This window comes from Antennarius striatus, chromosome 18 (assembly GCF_040054535.1).
Source record: "Antennarius striatus isolate MH-2024 chromosome 18, ASM4005453v1, whole genome shotgun sequence".
NCBI lineage: Eukaryota > Metazoa > Chordata > Actinopteri > Lophiiformes > Antennariidae > Antennarius > Antennarius striatus.
In genome coordinates this window covers 8,330,321-8,348,437 of record NC_090793.1, presented here as the reverse complement: position 1 = coordinate 8,348,437, position 18,117 = coordinate 8,330,321, and the positions used below count along the sequence as shown (strand labels likewise).

The 18,117-nt window shown below is 42.8% G+C and overlaps 2 protein-coding genes and 2 long non-coding RNA genes across 5 annotated transcripts in view; 3 read left to right on the top strand and 1 right to left on the bottom strand.

The window, feature by feature from the left end:
• Positions 1-2,922: 2,922 nt before the first annotated feature.
• tm6sf2a (transmembrane 6 superfamily member 2a) lies at positions 2,923-6,702 on the bottom strand. Its single transcript, XM_068341210.1, has 10 exons — positions 6,489-6,702; positions 5,299-5,402; positions 5,116-5,213; positions 4,915-5,018; positions 4,738-4,820; positions 4,544-4,668; positions 4,329-4,430; positions 4,147-4,239; positions 3,940-4,059; positions 2,923-3,849 (listed from the first exon to the last, which is right to left on the bottom strand). The coding sequence occupies exons 1-10, from the start codon at positions 6,578-6,580 to the stop codon at positions 3,646-3,648; spliced, it is 1,125 nt and encodes a 374-aa protein (XP_068197311.1). The 5' UTR covers positions 6,581-6,702; the 3' UTR covers positions 2,923-3,645.
• Positions 6,703-8,074: 1,372 nt separating this feature from the next.
• LOC137611803 (uncharacterized) lies at positions 8,075-12,181 on the top strand. Of its 2 annotated transcripts, none has more exons than XR_011038783.1 (4): positions 8,075-8,589; positions 9,392-9,521; positions 9,618-9,661; positions 11,564-12,181. It is a non-coding gene; the product is annotated as an uncharacterized lncRNA (long non-coding RNA). The 2 variants fall into 2 exon arrangements; XR_011038782.1 differs by having other exon boundaries at positions 8,076-8,589; positions 9,622-9,661.
• A 387-nt stretch (positions 12,182-12,568) lies between these two features.
• Positions 12,569-13,677, top strand: LOC137612422 (uncharacterized). Its single transcript, XR_011038841.1, has 3 exons — positions 12,569-12,704; positions 12,967-13,238; positions 13,335-13,677. It is a non-coding gene; the product is annotated as an uncharacterized lncRNA (long non-coding RNA).
• Positions 13,678-14,956: 1,279 nt separating this feature from the next.
• The window catches only part of LOC137612419 (myomegalin-like), a 37,416-nt gene continuing 34,255 nt past the window's right edge, over positions 14,957-18,117 (top strand). The window contains exons 1-3 of the mRNA XM_068340939.1: positions 14,957-15,027; positions 17,104-17,153; positions 17,260-17,327. Of these exons, the coding sequence (XP_068197040.1) occupies positions 14,978-15,027; positions 17,104-17,153; positions 17,260-17,327 (168 nt within the window). The 5' untranslated portion in view covers positions 14,957-14,977. The remainder of the gene's footprint in view (positions 15,028-17,103; positions 17,154-17,259; positions 17,328-18,117) is intronic.

Genomic DNA, 18,117 nt, shown 5'->3' with positions numbered 1-18,117 from the left:
ATTTTCCATTCTTAATAAATTGAGAAAATGAATATTTCTGACTGTTGTAAATTCAGGTTTGCACCACAGCCATCTATTTCTTTGAAGAAGAGAAAATTATGGTCATCCTCAGCTGCTTTTTCACCTTGCAGTTCTTGGGTTATGCTGGAGTTAATTCCAGCTGGCTATGGGTGAGAGGCGGGGTACACCCTGGACGCCCACATTGTGGGGCAAGTTTGCACCACATTTGCACAAACATTGGTCCAGAGTAATAAACAACCAGTGCTTCTTTTAGCTTTGATTGCCATGCATTTGCTGCTGCAACGGTGAGATAAGCTCATTCAATGCTAGACTTCTGATGGGAGATTTGTATCTCTGCACCAAATCTTCTCCAGCATGTTCTACAGACTCTCCATAGGGTTCAGGTCTGGACTCTGGCGGGCAGTTCATGAGTGAAAATGAAGTCTCATGCTCCTTGAACCACTTGGTCGACAAATCATGAAGCTGTCATCTTAGACTGCGACCATGACATCGAGGAAGAAAAAAGTCCAGTCAATGTATTCAGGTGGTCAGCTGACATCAGTTTCAAAGGGGTCCTATTATGAATATCACACTTTTTCAGGTCTCTACATATACGTAGTGGTCCTCCCTAACCCAAACGACTCCTATAATCTGGTAAAAAAACGCTTCCTGCATCAATAGATATTTGGAGTTTTAGGAATTCATGGCCTGGACTGAATCACAATGAGCGGATTTTGCTAGAATGGCCGTTTGTGATGTAAATTAGGTCACAAATGGCGCTCTGTGATTGGACAGAGTGATTGACGGTATTGATTGGTTGACATACCCAAGGGCGTGGCAATCCTCGAGGGGGGAGTTTGTTCAGGCTATGGTAGCCTAACTCAGAGCTACACACTGAAAGTTCCTCACAAACTGTTGAAGTCAGCTAGCATTTGGCTAACTAGTAGCCCCGCTCCAGTCAGGTGTGTGTGTGTGTAGTTCGTGATCAGGCTACGTAGCAGTGTGTGGTAATGTCCTGGATCAGAGCTACACACTGTAAGTTCCTCACAAGCTGTTGAATTCAGCTAGCATTCGGCTAACTAGTTAGCAGTCAGGTGTGTATGTGTGTGTGTGTGTCCGCCCGAGGTTATCCCCACCATCACAGCGAACACATAACCAGTTGCACATTAATTACTAATTCAGAACAATTTTCTGGTTTTTGGTGAATGAAAGCAGCTTTAGCTCTTCTAAGTGATCGGAGAGCTGCTTGTATACACACACACACACACACACTCTCAGCTCATCTCCCTTGTTGTCCACGATCTGTCATTGTCCATGAAGATTTTCAGAAAACACAGCCTTAACAATCACAATACGTCCCCGCTTTGAAGCGAGATGTAATTATCTCACCGGCCGGTCTCATCATGTTTATACAATTAGTCACGTGTCTTTGTTCAGCAAAGACTGGGGAACATGAGGAAGCAGGTCCAAGCTTAGCGCCGAACAATCTACCTTTATATCATGAAAACCAAGAGTGGAAAACACAGAAGAATCAGAGTGAAATATGTAGCAGCAAAGTTACTGAAAGTTGAAAAAGTTCCAGAGAGCGGAAGAGAATTTATCAATATTCAATCAAAAATATTGAGCACCACGGATCACTTTGAGACATTTCCAGACATTTCAAATACAGTGTAGTTGGACATCTGGCAGCTGAATGACATGAATTTAAAAAAAGCATAATATGGGACCTTTATTAAGGAACATCACATCACGGAACAGATTTTTCGAACTGAAGCAAAATCATATCGCTGATTTGGGTGACTTACCTTCTAATGCCCATAGCACAAAAATCATGATTGAAGAATGCCTAAAATGAGCAAATGTTAGCATAGCATGCTAACAATGGCCATTTTACTTGTCAATTAACAGTGTTAAGTACACTAACAGCACTGTGGTTGTGAAGACATTAGCAAGTTGATAGCATTTATTTTAAAAATAAGGTTACACTGAGCTCTTTTCATCATCATGATATTCTCCCTGGGGTGTACCCATTCATCAATTATTTCCTGATCGTAAAGTTGTAGCAGAGGATTTCTTTCAGATAACCTTTTGCACCCCCGCAGACGAAAGTTAACCAAACTCTTTATTTTTGGCTTTAACTTTCAGAACTTTATTGCTTACTTTATTTTTCACCCGCCAAATCCCACAATAGTTTTATTTCATTTATTGTACAAGGCAATTTTCCTCAGTCCCCGAGCAGAATGCTGTCAGACAGAATAACGGCCCACCAGGTGAAACAGACACACAGGATTGTTTGCAGAAAAGTTAACCAGCGGAGCACCAATCATTTCAAAAGAACGCCAAAGTTCCCTCATAAAAATGAACATGGATCTTTGACTTCAGCTCAACTGATATAAAACAACTTTGTAGCGGGGTGCCTGGAAATAGTAAAGTCATGAATCCAAACACCCTCATCCTGAAAAATAGAATGTTTTTTTTCTTATCTCTCAAATAGCAACACTTCTGAAGAAGTTTGCATAAAAAGAATGCGCAAGTCAGTTATAAAATACAACCAGTTGAAAAATGTCTTTCCACTGGCAGCCCACATAAACATGGATTGAGCCATGGACAGCTGCCACGTGTGTGTGTGTGTGTGTGTGTGTGTGACAGCAGACCTACTGTAAATCAAGAGTTCACTTCTTATCACTTGGACAGCAAAGTGAACTGGGCCAGTGTTCCAATGACATCACCACCCTAAAACAATGGCAGCAACTAAAGAATTAATTTGGTACCACCTGGAAACTGCTCAGATATGATCTCATGAAATAACTGATGGAGGAAAAGTCTGATGCAAACATATTTTCATTAAACATAATTAGACTGGCCGTGGCAAACCTTATGGATCCCATTTTCAAGTGAAAATAACCCAAGTTTGGGGTCTGATATAGTTTAAGGAACAAAATAAAGTGGAACATGACACATGGAAAACCAGCTTGCCCAGGATGAGGTTTCTCCATTTTACAGGACAGAATTAGAGCTTGTGATTGGACAAAAACAGCATAGGAATCTGCTTAATATTTTTATTACTTTTAGCTTTATGTGTCCCCAGTGACAAAACTTTAAAGTATTTCACAATACAAGGTGCCAGCATCAACACATTCTCTGCTTGAGTAACATCTGTTATGATCAGAAACTCTTCAGCCATTAAAGCGCTTTTTAATCCTGTGAAAACTACTTAAATTCCGATTTTAAACAATGAAATCCAAGCAGTAGAGGAGTTTGCAGTGTAGTTCTGCAAATACAAGGTGAATAAAAATGGCCACTACCCTCCTGTTTTGCAGATACATGCACAGTGCAAGTAGATAGTCTAGATTGAGGTAAGGGGGGGTGTTGACTGGGTTTCTGTATGAGTCACCTCAGAGCTGTGCAGGCTGACCCCAGTCCTCACTTTGATCAACAGCCTTCTTATCAGGGTCCAATAGTCCATTGCAGGGAGTGCTGTTCATGCTGCTGCACATTGTTGCTGATTTTCACCAGCTCAGAACAGAGATTTTAAGCTTTCCTCTGGGTCAAGAAAGTGTTTGTTTAATGCAGTTTGTGCACCATCAAGAGTCACAAGAAGACAATAGCCATATCGCAGTGGGAGGTCTTCTTTGAGGGTCTGGTTTATTTCTTCTTCTTCTCTTCATGTCCCTTGGAAACAGGCTTCATGAAATAAGTGGGGATAGCGTGGCAGCGCAGCGCCAGCAGAATGGGTACGACAGCCAGAAGCACATTGAGGCTGATAACGGGCCACCACTTGTCTGATGGGAGTCGGTACGTGAAGGGAGTGTGTGAGTGCAGAGATGCTCCTATATGGCACCACTGGGTCTGCGAGAAGAACAGGGAAAGCTCACTTTACTGTATTTTTTACTTTTCCCCACTGATGAATAAAAACAAAGACATTACACTCATGGTCACCTGAGCCATGGCTCCAGCAAAGAAAATAGACAAGTCCAGCATCCAGCTACATCCAGGTGTTTGCAGACCGTAGATGAAGGCAGCTAGCAGGGGCACGGCGTAGAATAAATACACCAGCATCTGCAGATATGGTGCACAAAAAGATCCATCACCATTGTCATGAAGAATGTTTGATTTAAGGAAGTCTGATTTCTCTCCTACGCTCACCATAACCTTAGGGAAGCCAACCGGGTCTTTGAGGTAAGGCTCGTACTGGTAGATGTAGGTGAAACAGAAGTCAAAGGAACAGTCCAGCACCACCTGGAGCAGAGCAGCAGCAGTTAAAGTAGAAGTTTGTTTGATCTGACATCAGAGATCAGACGGAAACGTTTCCACTTGGTTTCACTCACAAAGGCTCTGAAAACAGAGAAGATAGCCGCTCCAACCAAGAGGAGAGATAGAAGCAGGTCGACAGGTCGAGACGTCAGCTTCTTCTTCTGCTCCACTGAAATCTACAAACATAAAGCAACTGGTTAGTTGTTAGCATTCTTGAAAGGAAAAAATCTGATGCTAATACTCTGAAGGTGAAGAGATTGAGATCGAAGAGATGCCAATACTGATCGACCTTGTCTGCTGTGATGACTGGCATCTGTGTGGGTCTGTTGAAAAGCACTGACGCCACCCAAAATGGTGCCAGAAAGAAAGGGACGTTCCTCACAAAGACCGGCCGGAGGTTGGACCCGTGTTTCCCTAAATAAAAGAAATCATCAACACAAACAGCCACACACAACACATAGCGTGTGATAAAGCAGTCCTCACCAACGACTACCCCTGGGATGAGAACGATCTGATGGGCGATGGAGGAGCCTGCCCACAGCAGCCCCAGGTTACGATAGGACTTCCTGTAGAGACAGGAAAAACGCAACAGGTTTCACCCTATTGGCTGATTGGATGAATCAGTAAATGGCACTGTTGGGCAGCTACGCCTCATCTTACCCGTTAAACATGCGATGGATGATGATGAGGAAGAGACCGAAGTGAAACACGCCCTCCCAGTAGGACATCATCACAGCGTAGGCGCAGCTCAGGTGAGGCTCGCCCTGAGGAGAAGTCAGGATCACATGATCAACATAACCCAGCTGTAGGATGTAGTCCGGGGGGGGTTAGACAGGTTCAGCTCGGTAGAGAAGCTCTTACCATCTTTAGGTAGAAGCCCATGAAGCCCCGGATGAAGCCATCCTGCTCCAGAGCGTTAGTCAGTCCCACCAAGCAGGTGAAGGAAAACTCTGCAAACACTGGACAGATACAAGTCCCATGAATAAAACCAAAGCCGCCATCGGTTCAGTCTCAATGTTCACGTTTGTCCTTGTCTGGTCGTACCGTAGAACAAGGGGTCCACCTTTGGCTTGTTTTTCACTATGAGGTGGACTAAGAGGCAAACCGATCCCAGGACAAATATTCCCATTCCCAGGATAGGAAGAGGTCTGGACAAGAACGGTGACAAAAGGTGTTCAGTCAGACACACTGTACAATGGAGCAGATATTTTAATAAACATTTAAGATGTTTGAAAGAAACATCCACTCAGGCACACACTTGAGGTGAGAGGAAGCTGCAGAACCCTGAGAGAACCCACACAGACACGGGGAGAACATAGAGCATAGAAGGGACTCAAACTCAGAACCTTTTCGATGTGACGCGACAGGTCTGCTCACTGCACCAACTGAATATGTTTTAGGATATTATGACGAATAGCTCTGTTGACATTTTAACAACCAAGCTAAATTCATTAAGAAAATAACGAAGATTAATCAATAATGAAAATAAATGTCAGCGACAGCAGTAATTTGATCTAATTTATCATCTTGTTAGGAAAAAACAGTCAGCAGAAGTGAAAGATTTGGGTTATAAACAACTAGAAAATATTTCACACCAGCTGTTTTCTTTTTTGGAAAAGTGAAGTCAACAATTTCAATTTGACTCACAGATTTTTAAGGTTTAGCTTGGTTAAAAAAAATGGAAAAACTCAGTTGCGAGTAAGGAGAACCTGTAGGCTCAGCTCTAAATCATATTTGGATACGAAACGACCTGGGTCAGATTTCAAGTAAGAAGGAAAATATTTGAAGCAAAAATCACTTTGATTCCATGGTTAGACAATTTCACTGGCATTAAAACATTTTCTCCTCGAAGTCTGCGTTTATTACTTGACTTTTAATTCCATCCTTCTTTTTTTTTGGCGTGGAAAACAAGCCACGTGGTGTCATGATGTAAAGACAAGAAAGTAATTCTATGGCACGGTTGCAAGAGATTAATTTCAGTACTTTTTAAAAGCTTTTTACTATTGGATTAATTCTTTTCACTGTCTTTTAAAATGTCACATTTCCCTCGAATTCGCTGGATTGTCCAGAACTTTAGAGAATCGTGTTTTCTATGGAGGGATTAAATCAACAGCAGCTGTAAATCAGGTTATTTCAGGATAAACGCAGCTTCTCTTAAACCTCCCCGTCCCATCGGGGCAGGTCGCCTCCTAATGTCAGGAATAAGTCTGATCACAGAGAGAATGAACACTTACTCCTGGATCGCAGGGATGTTGTTCAGTGTGAACAAAACCACAGGAGCCGAAAGAGACAGGAGGAACACAGAGACTTCAGTTGGAGGCTTCATTTTTTTTTTCTTCCAAAAACGTGTTAAAGTCTATTGAATAATAATTTTTTTTAAAAAAGAAAGAAATGAAACAATCCAAACAGAACTCTTCAGTGCCCGATGGTGACGCGGCGCATGATAGACGCGTCCTGTGCGCGCAGGAGAGACAGGTGATAATGAAAAAGGAGCGTCACCTGTTGCCTTCTGAGCTGTGACGAAACAGCTCAGCTGAAATGTGTCTGCTATCTAAGTAGGTCTCAAAGTTCATCCCAGGAGAAGAGACGGTATAAAGGGGGGGGGGGGGGGGGCGATGACACGTTCCGATAACGCACAGCCGAATCGTGCGTAACTTGCGCATGTTTCTTTAGGAAAACCTTCAAACTGAGATCCACTGGGGTAATTAAAAAGGTGAACTCTCAGAAGGGTGATTCAATCCAACCTGGGGTTATTCCCCATCACTGCTGGGTTTGTACAGGCTGCCACCTGCTGGTAACCAATGTATTTTTTTCCCATCAGGTTTAATGTACAGTAATGTGTGTAAATAAAACCAACAACAGTTTAAAAATCTCCAGTGTTTTTCAGGATTCAGCTTCTCTTTTACTTTGTAGAAAAAGCCTTTAGCAGCCGCTGATGGGATCCAAGCCCATTCCTGATGGATAAACACCTTCGGTTCTGGAATATTCCTACATCCACGTTCCTCAAATCCCAACAGAAGTTTTCTGTGGAATTCAAGTCAGGTAGTTGTGATGGCGATTGCTACGACGATCCAGATTGTCTTCTGAAAACAAGCGTTAGTTGACTTCGAGGTCTTCGATCATTTCTTCCTTTGGGAAAATTCCATGATGGCCAAGCTTTATCTTCTTCACAGGTGGTGAGATGTTTTCCTCTAGATTTCCTGATTAGTGGAATCTATCTTAACCTCTACATGTTTCAGGTTTAGAATGTTCCAGGAAATAACTTTTAGTAGAAATAAATTGCAGCACAAAAGCTTTTTTAAAAAATTGTATCATCCAGTTTGTATTATAAGACAATTCCGTGATAAAAGGTAAAATGAAAACTCGATCACTCTGCACGTGTTGAATCGCTTTGGGCTCCTGTGGCCCCAGATGTTCGCATCAGGAGCCATCTGTCCCGTTTGGGTTGAGATTAAGAACTCCACCGTCTGATATATCTGATGATTGGTTTCTGGATTATATCTGAGAGAGAACAAAGTTCAGAGCAAAGATCGTGTTTTTCCTGTCTGGATCATCCTTGTTTCACTTCCTGAACAGTTCCAACATGAAAGCCTCAAACCAATCTACTCTTCACGCTAACATGACCCTCTGGGGACACCGTACACAGGTGTCCTCTGTGGCCCACATACTCAGTCTTCTTCCCTCTCAGTCCTGATTACACAAGAGTGTCTTATGGATGAATTCGATCCGTGAAGCAGACCTACATCTAATGCACCTTTATCTTCTGCAGCAAAGCGGCTGAAGAGGATTAATGCCGCTGTTGCCACAGAAACTTGGTGACCAGTGAAAAGCAAGAACAGAGAGGGGTGGGGAGTCGGTGCAGAGGGTAGAGGCGGACAGGGAGAGACGATCCAGTCCAACACAAATACCATCCTTTGCCCACACAACAGACACACAAAGTCTTTTAAGGTGACACAGAGTCCACCTGTTCCGCCAACATGCTGCACCCTCTCATCATCGGCATCATGACCGTCAACACCTCCCTCACCGTCGTCTACTGGGCCTTCCTCCTGGGCGATGCCTACTTCAAGTGGGTGATGGAGCCAGAAGACAAACCCAAAAAGGTGGTCACCCCAGCCTGAGGGAGTCCCCGTCTGGACTGATGACTGGACGCTTTTACCTTTTCGCATAGGACTAGTCATCAAGAGTAGAACAGCTGTCAGAGCTTTTCTGTGGAGATTTAGATTCTCTTGAATCACTCGCTTGTTAACTTTTCATCAAACTGAATCCATCCTGGAGGTGAATGAGAAAAACTCTGGGAGGAAGTCACGGCACATTCATTGGCTGCTGTATTAGGTGAGCTACACCTTTACTGCCCATGCAATCCGTTGCACATTAACTCCAACAGCTTCCTTAATAATCTTTATCCTGTTTGGTTTTAACTGACATCATCAGAAAGGTACATGTTGATGATTGAGGTCATAGATAAGAGAGTTTTACTGGACTGCATTAGATTCAGAGGTGTTTTTAATGACCTATTAGGATTGAAATTTGGTCATTACATTTATGATAGGAGCGGGATATTTTTATACACCTTTAAAAACAGCCCGGCTAAATATAAGCTCAATGTTAAAACATAAGATTTAAGTGAGTCCCCTATGAGAGAGCTTTAGAAATATTAATATTTGTGCACGTGTTTAATTAAACTGTAGAGGTGTGCTTAATAAAGTGGCCACTGAGCAGGTATTGATTCCCTCTGTAATTATGGGAGATTTATCTTCCTGAGCTCTGGGTGTGAATCATCTGTTCAATCTGCTCCACGCTTATGTTCAGGAGCTTCAGGTGATGCTGCTTGAGCTCCGTGTTCTATCTGGCTTTGTGATGACTCAGTTGAAAGCCATGTCCATCAAATCCTGTCAGGGATTACTAAAGGATCGACGCAGACACCTTCAAACCGAGACGCATCCAGCGACTTCACACCGCGCTTTCAGCTTCCTCAACCTTTAATTTATTTCTTTTTTCATATAGCTTTTTTATTTTTCATCTTTTACACAACATGACAGATGACTTCTACTGGGGCCTCCACCCGGTCTCTTGGTTCATTCTTTTTGCCAACGTCGCCATCACCATCATAGAGTGGCAATTTCTCTTTTCTCAGTTTATGAAAGTGACCAAGCCGAAACCAAATGAATCCAAACCTCAGTGAAGCGATGAAGGACCTGCGACCCAACGGGATGACCTGTGAGGAAAAAGATTTACTGTTTGAAGACTGTCAACTGTTATTAATGGTGTGTCTTGTTTTGGGGGGGGGGGGTTGGGCTAAAGCTACTGCTACTCTGAGCCTTTTGTTGGTATGACGTTCCTCCATTTCTTTCCCTCACAAGCCAGAGAGAAGAGCTGAGAAGTCATTTCAACTTTTCATTACAAGGTAAGGAGTCACCCTTTTCTTCTACGACCTCCCTCATTTCATCCAAATGTGTTCATCCTCTCATCCTTTATATTAGAATCTGACTTGCTATGTTGATGTGATCAATTTCACCACACTTTTACTTTCGGTGATGTAGTTTTCCCTCCCGTAGAGATGTCTATTGGACACAAATCTCAGATAACATTTTGAAATATTACCTTCTGCTATGTTGTGAAGCAAATGAGCCATGGGAATGAGGTGCAATACCGGTGAAATATGTGACAGGATATTTATAGAGCATAAGAAGTGGACCTGCTGTGCTTAAGATGAATTTAAAGCATGGCATATCCATAAAGCAATGTAGTCATGGAGGACCATAAGCCTCTTTTGTGTGTTACTGTCCACCTCTCTTCGCTCATATCTCTAATCCCTGCAGATGGAAAGCTGATATTGTTCAGTGACGGACTTAATCCTATTAACTCTGTCTGTCCTATATTTTACTCATTGCACTCCTCGCTCGTGTCATTTCGACCAAGGACTCTTTCCAAAAAGGTTAGAAAGAGGAATGCAGGGATTTAGGTCTAGACAAAAGATTAAGAGAATCGGTGTATTTATGTTTTCACATCTCTGTTGTCTGATGAGCTACATTTTTAAAGTGCCGCTTTGTGACACAAACCGTGTTCTCATTTGTAAACCACCTTGATTTTCACATCTGTCCTCAGTCCTCACATCTCATCTTTACAGTCTCTAAAATTGAAACTTTTTTATATCCAAACACTCTCCCTCCTCGTCTCGTCCCGTTTTCCCCAAGTTTTCACAGTGAGATGAAGGAGTTGGATCCTCCAACAAAGCAATAAATCTGTGACTTTCAGAAGAAACAGGCCCGGAGCTTCTCCGCATACTTTCAATACGCTATCCCATAAAAGACAGCATCCATTTGTCAAAACCGATCCCAACCATGAACCAACCACCAGTCGTGTCCCTGAACGCCTCAGGACGAGCTCTGCTCCTGAACGTCACACCTCCGCTGGTGTTTGAGCACCGACAGCTCCTCCAGCTGTCCAGGAGGAAGGAGGACGTCTATTTCCTGGACTACATTCCTCCAGCGAGAGATGCGATAACTCTGCCGCGCAATGTAGTCTATGTCCTAATCGGGGTGGTGCTGGTTTTAGTGGCCACGTATGCCATAGTGGGACATCTGATTAAAGATCTGATGCATGACCTTGCAGGTAACCCTCCCTCCACCCCCTTGGTGATGACCCCTCCTTTCCATCAGTCTTTCTATTCCGTTGTTTTGTGGTGTGTTGGAGTCCTTTTACTCCCTGAGCTGATGTTTCAAGCCGGACTTTTGTCTTTTCCTTTTTTCCCCTTTTGGACGAAAAAATGCCTGAACGAATTACCCAACACTAATACACAGTAAGGAGACCAGAGGGTATTTGGACTTTTAGACCCTAAAATTCTATTACAATCTGCCAGGATATGACCCACCGCTTTCAAACTCCATATCCATTTTTGTAAGCAAGCACTTTAAAATTTGAGCTCTGATTAAAGTCCCAGAATTCACACTGTTACCTTGACTTTAAGCTGGAAATTAGCCGTTAGATATTCTTATTATCTAAAATATCATCATATTAAAATCTCTGTTGCTAGCCTCTGAGTTAGCAACCTGTAGAAAACCTTATTCACCTTTATAAGTTATTCTAACCTGATCGATACACACACACAAATGAAAACATGTTTTCTGGTGTTACACTTTCTCCTTGGCGTTATTTTTTAAAAGAACGTTGTCGCTGCATTTGAGGCATCACCCTGTTCATTTCTGACAAACCTTTCCTCTTTTCCTGAGAACAAATGATATCAAATGACACAGGGTCTGGCTACAACAGTCATTTAATAAAATAATATTTCTTTTCATTTAAACAGACTGGATTCTGGGCCCTAAACAAGTTCATGATGATGCAGAAGAAGGGGGAGCAGAAATAGAAGAAGAGCGGCGACTGAGCGTTTCCAGCGGCTTGTTGGAGAACGACCAAATTAACATGGAGACAGAATCGGACGGGCTGCTGCCTGGTCTCCTCCATCCCTCCATCCCTCCATCATCTCGTGCTCCTCTGAGAAGCGCCTTCACTTCATCCCACCCTGAAAAGAAAAGGATGTCTACCCACAGTGTCTCCTTTGCCTCCCCCACGACCCCCGATGTCACCTCCCTTTGAAATGTTGTCACATTCCTCATTTCAGTGCTAATCGGTGTTGTTGTCTCTGTAGATTTGAAGTATCTGTTTTGTATAAAGGATAATTTAGCTTGTACTCATTTTGCTCATAACAAAAGCTTTGATCACTGATTAAAATGTGTGTTTACCTAGTTTTTCAAGAGAAATTGAACTATATCGTTGTTTGCTGCCCTGAACAATCTTTCATGCTAAAAAATATTAATTCTGTATGATATAAAGATGTTGATGAACTAACTGTAAGCTGTAAAGAAAAAAACAACTATGTTACTTTAATGACTTGAATTTGAATTACAATTTAATGAAAATATTATCCAGGAATATTTCTTTCAATTACACACATGACCTTCGTGCATTTTCCTTCACGACCAATCGCTTTCCTTAGATGTCATTGTTGAAATGTTTCTAAAAGAAAATCAACCATCACTTTACTTGTTCGGCTGTTGGACTGAGATTATCTCCAGTAAACAACTGACTTATACAAGAGTATTGTCCTGTCCTCTCTGTGTCCGTTAATCCCAGATACCTGCTTCTAATACCTGAGAGAAGGTCAAGGACTTTCAAGTACTGTTTCATAATGATGTCGGGAGATGGATGGATGGATGGATGGATAGACAGATAGATAGATAGAGGGATAGATAGATAGATAGATAGATAGATAGATAGATAGATAGATAGATAGACACATGGTTTCCCGTATGCATCATCTTAATGCCTCATTAAGACACTGTGCTGGCAGCATATTCCTCTGACCTTGAACACCTCAAACTGCTGCAGCCAATCTGATTTCCATCTCTGTCGCTCCACAATCAGACAGATGTGGATTTTTTTTTCAGGTAAGAAATTTAAAACAGGTTGAGTGATTTAAGACTAAGTCTTTCTCTCTCAGTGTTGTCTTTATCCTGGAGTGTACTGATGCAATTATAGGTAGGATTTTTCCTACTTTTTTTTGCTGTGTCTAGTATTTATTCACCTTCTGGTCACTAAGCTTTTGGTTGTTCCTGCAGAATTCATGCAGATGTACATTTTTAAGGTTAGAGAATAATTGGTGGTTTGCGTGGACTAATCTGTCAGCACTGGCTTCATCTGAAACTGCAGTGACACTGAGGTATTAAGTGGATTACCTGGTCGACCAACAAGCAGTTTCCAAACCTTCCAGACAGCAATGGACCTACCGGGGAATCGCTTAAAGATTCACCACAAGGAAGAAGATGGGACGGTGTTCTTTGAGAGCTACGTGCCCCCCTCACGGGATGCCATCCACCTGCCGACCTACACCATCTACCTGATCATGGCCGTTTTTATCTTACTGGGTGTTCTTTATGCCATCATTGGCCACCTCATCAAAGACCTCATCCATGATGCTGCAGGTTTGTGACCAGACCGTAGCTTCTTTAGCCAGGAGGTAGAAAAAGCATTTCTTTGAATGTTACCTCTCACTGTTCATTTCCTCCTCTGCTTTGAAGACTGTATGCTTGGAGAGCAACCTGAAGAAGTGGTGGTGAACTACTGTGAGGCAAAGGATAAGTTTATGGCAGACTGGTGCCCAGAAACCTCCCCTGAACTGGAGGCGATGGCCCGGGCTGAGGAGAACAAGGTGGCAGACAGAGATTTCATGAAATCTCCTGCCATTTGGATCATCTCTACAGAACCTCAGGGGAGCAGGACAGGACCTCGTGTTGTGTTTGGAAAGAGGACTTAATGTTGAGGAGACTTTGTCCCTCTGGTGTGATAATTCGCATGCTGAATATAATGTTAGAGGACTGTTTGATTATCAAAATAAATAATAGTATTGTAGTCTTGAAGCTACCCTATGAGAGCAAAGTGGTGTTATGAGGCCCTCTAGCGTCTTTTTGGGTCACTGCAGTTAATTTAAGGTCATTCCTGAAAACAAATGGCATAACACGAAATTAAAAATAATAATAAATGTTTTATAACATGCCCTAAATAATTTCTGAGAAAGATTACATAAAGATGGTTTATTTCTCTAGAGCAGCTGTAAGTGTCTGAAGGCAAATGGGTGAATGTATAGAATTGGATAAGTTGATAAAAGCCTGAGGGAAATAACGACCTTAGTTCAGTTCAGTTTTTTATGTTTTACTTTAATATATCCAGTCAGTACGATTTAGTTCACAACTGCTAAAGAAATTACAGCGAAATTGAGGAATTTGAATCAATCAATTTGAATTTATTTGAATCAACTGTTTATACAGCTTTAAAAATCTCTGTCCAAATTCTCCAAACGGTGGCGGTAGATTCTATTTAGAGCTGCTGGACCTCGGGCTCCTTGTTGCACGGGTAATCCTCCTCCTGATGAATGGGTATAACCTCTGGATGATGTCATCCTGTGGGATGGTGGTCCGCTCCTCAGACAGGAAGTTCATGTTGAACACCCCCTCTGCTTTTCAGTTGGGTTTCCTGTCCCAGTCGTGTCTATTCGACCAAAATCGTTCTCGAAGGAACAATCTTACGGCGCCTTTTCACTAAAGTGTGTTAGTTCAGCAAAGCACATCAGATTCCGTTAAAAGCGTGCTTTGAAACTCATGATATGCAAATAAAATGAGCATATTTTTTATTTCTATTTATTGGATCAATCATTTATCTGTCAGCTTCAGGTCTGTAGATTCAGGCTCAGCAAAGATCTACTCAAGGTGCTTATCAGGAGCCAAAGTTACCCATTATATCATTAACCCGATCCCCTCACACACACACACACACACACACACACACACACACACACACACACACACACACACACACACACACACACACACACACACACACACACACACACACACACACACACACACACACACCCCACTCAAACAGACCCTCTTCCAGTCTAGTAGATCACATCTGATGGTGGGCCGTTCGGCCAGCAGGGGCTCTGCTGCGTGTGATGGGGGCTGTGGAACATCCGTGTGTTCATTCGTCAGCCTCACATCCTAACACACACACACACACACTCACACACTCACACATACCCGCAGACCTGAGCGACGTGCGGCGGCTCCCCCGCTAGTGACCATGTTCCTGCGCGCTGTTTCCTCCACGGAGGCTCAAGGTGATGTGAAGACGTGGATGCGCGCCGAGTAACGGACGAGCCTTCATGGATTGGAGCTCATCGTCACCAGAGCAGATCTGGGGAGAGTCTGAGAGGTGAGGCGGTTTGTACAGATTGTGTTGCTGGGGGGTGGGGGGGGGACACACCGATGCGCTATTGCGCTCATTGGTTATTATAAGAAAACGCGACGCCGTCTTATTAACCGAGGATTTGATCACTGCGTTCTGATGCAATTTGGTTATAGCTGTGTCATTTTTTTGTGGATTTGTGTCCGTCAGTCAGTCTCATCCTGTCGGTGTCGGCAGAGATGTTGGCCTTTTCCTTCACATTAGAGATGAATGTATCGCAAACTAGAGCTCTGCATGCTTCAGGACAAAGATACCGGATTCACCGGGAATAAACAAATAAATAAATGCTGCTTCTAATCAGCAGGTAGCTGCAAATCTGATGGAATGTCGTGCTGACATAGCCTCTGTGCAGACATGGTTTCAGTGATCAGTCTCTGGCCTACTTTACTTTGCACAAATGGAAGAAATATGATATTAAACATATAGAAATTTAAAAAACAAACAAACCCTAATTGCTCATAGACAACCCTCTGTAGTCTGGCTGGTGTCATGCCTTCAGATCCTCTCATCACTTCAATCCTTGTGTATGAGCCCTTCTCCATACAACAACACATTGGATGTAGGTTACTGCATCACCAAACAGAGGCGTAGCTAGAAATAAAACACCTTTGGGGCTCACGTCGTTCTGCTTCCATTATTGCTGTTTAGTGATGGCTGGAAATGAATAGGATCTTTATTATTGTAGTATTTCAACTTGTTTATCATATATCTGACATATCTGAGTGAAAAAAAGACTTCATGTGTGCTTATATATATATTTATAGCATTACGTTGATAAAAATCAATATTAAACTTTTTTTTAAAAGTTAGTTTTCTGTCTTTATGATCTAAACACATAGTGTTGGTGTGATGAAATGGGTGTAGCAACAGCCATGACTGAATTCCTCCTGCATACAAAGAGGCACACTGTAAGCATGAGTGGACCAACCCAGTGCTGCATGTCCATAAGAACGCCAGTGAAATGTGCGACTCACACCCCGACATGCCAGTCGTGTGGCATGTGGACTTTTTACCCACCTGGTTACAAACTTCTGGAATGCAGCAACTGTTTTTACATTTTCTGACAGAGCAATCAGTCTGGGAATTTATGGCGAGGGGCTGGGAGGGGGGAGAGATAAGGCAAAGCGTGTTTTTACGTTCAGTGTTTTATTTTTATTTTTATGTGTGTGTGTGTGTTTTCTTTTCTGTGTAAATCATTAAAGTGTTTGTTTGTACTCAAATCTTTTGGCTATCACAGCGTTAAGAGAGTGGTTTTCGTAATTATATCTCATTGATTGCAACCATTATGTGGCAAGAAGTTTCAATGAAAGCAAACAGTTGGGCTACTACAGGTTTGGCAGGCTCAGATGAACTTTGACCCTCAGTTTCTCCTCCCCCTACAAATCTCTCCTCCTGCCTGCTGGGAATCCCTGCTGGCTTTCAATTCCCTACAGAGGTGCAAATTGGATCTTGCCATTATAGCGACAGATCTAAGTGGCTTTTCTGTTTCTGCAGAGACATCTGCTCCTCAGGATTACTCTCACCTTGTTTCAACTTCTGACAAACTTCTGTATTTAGAGCATCTCTAGACATTAATGTTGTTCAAATGAAGTATAGAGGTTTAAGGCTTTATCTCTGGGTGACACTAAATTTTAACATTATACCCAATAACCTTGTCCTACACCTTTCCCATATTTACCCCTCATCATCGGCTCTGGCAGGTTATTTGACATTCGTGACAAATCACGATTGATCAGCTGAAATGATTTCGACACGAATGATTTCAAAGTTTACCGATCAATTGCTCCAGAAAGTTGTGCTGTAATTCACATTCTGTAATTCTCATCTGTCTTCCCCCTCTATCCTTTTGTTAATGCCTCCTCCTCCTCCCTACTCCACAGTGTGCGTGTGTGTGTGTGTGTGTGTGTGTGTGTGTGTGTGTGTGTGTGTGCGTGTGTGTGTGTGTGTGTGCGTGTGTGTGCGTGTGCGTGTGTGAGAGAGAGAGAGAAAGACAGAGCTAGAGAGCCATGCTGACTTTGCTATTTCCTTTGTCTCTTCACACAGCTCTGCTCTGGAAGAGGAGACTTCATCCAAGAACACAGGTCACATGACAGGTGAGCAGCGCTCAGTAAAACATACACCGGTACCAGGCTTGCGTGTCTTGATTGCGTGTAATGTCTGTCTGACTCCAGAGTAACTCCGTTTTTTTCTCTTTCTTAGATTTGTGCAGCGATGAAGCAGACAACTCTCCTCCTCTTCAGCTTCACACACTCAAGGGCTTCGAACAGGTGAGGCCTTTGATTTGGAATTCATCTCATAGGTCGCCACAGCCAAAGGAAAATATCCTCTAGAGCGCCGTCTGGTGGTTGTGCGTGTTTGAACTGAACCAACACACACTCCGCACTGCAACTAAACCCCACAGTCGGCCAGTGTTCCTCTGGAGGTGTTGCTGATGCAAACATGAGGTGTCGCTAACACACCGCCCCTTATGACCGGGCTGCACGCACACTCACACCTACATGCAGTATATTTAGAGATACTCACTGCTCTTATCTCTGATTTTTGAGTGTGTGTGTTTGGAATTTAAAAATTCTCTATTTACTGGGTGTGATCTTTAAATTTGGAGGCTGTTCCTTTGTCTTTTTCTTGTCCTTTGCTCAGAACTCTTCAGCAGCAGGATGTAACGTGACACTTTAATGGACACTCAAGGAAGACATCAAGAACTGATAATGACCCAACTGTGTCTCAGTCCATTCATTATGGATGCTCTTTGCATCCCACATTTGTCTGTTATTACCTTCCTGTTCTCTCATGTCTCTGAGGAACTTTCAGGGAATCACCAGCATGTGAGATTCAGCACACGTCCCTATTAATAGCGCTGCGGCTCAGAGACCCCAGGTCTCCTATTTCATCCATTGGTTTTCCACTTACCTGCTCCAGACCTATGTTAGATCTATTTTGTCTGACAGATGTGACAAAAACACCCCAAAAGCCCTGATTTGATGCTATCACCTATTAGCTTGTTATGCAAACATGTTAGCTGACAGTCCCGATGAACCAATCCAGACATTTAGACCA

Coding starts and splice junctions, on each gene's coding strand:
- tm6sf2a (XM_068341210.1), bottom strand. CDS start 6,580: ATGAAGCCTCCAACTGAAGTCTCTGTGTTCCTCCTGTCTCTTTCGGCT. Junction 5,403..6,488: donor AACATCCCTGCGATCCAGGA/GTAAGTGTTCAT, acceptor GTTCTTGTCCAG/ACCTCTTCCTATCCTGGGAA. Junction 4,060..4,146: donor TTGGCTTCCCTAAGGTTATG/GTGAGCGTAGGA, acceptor CCATATCTGCAG/ATGCTGGTGTATTTATTCTA.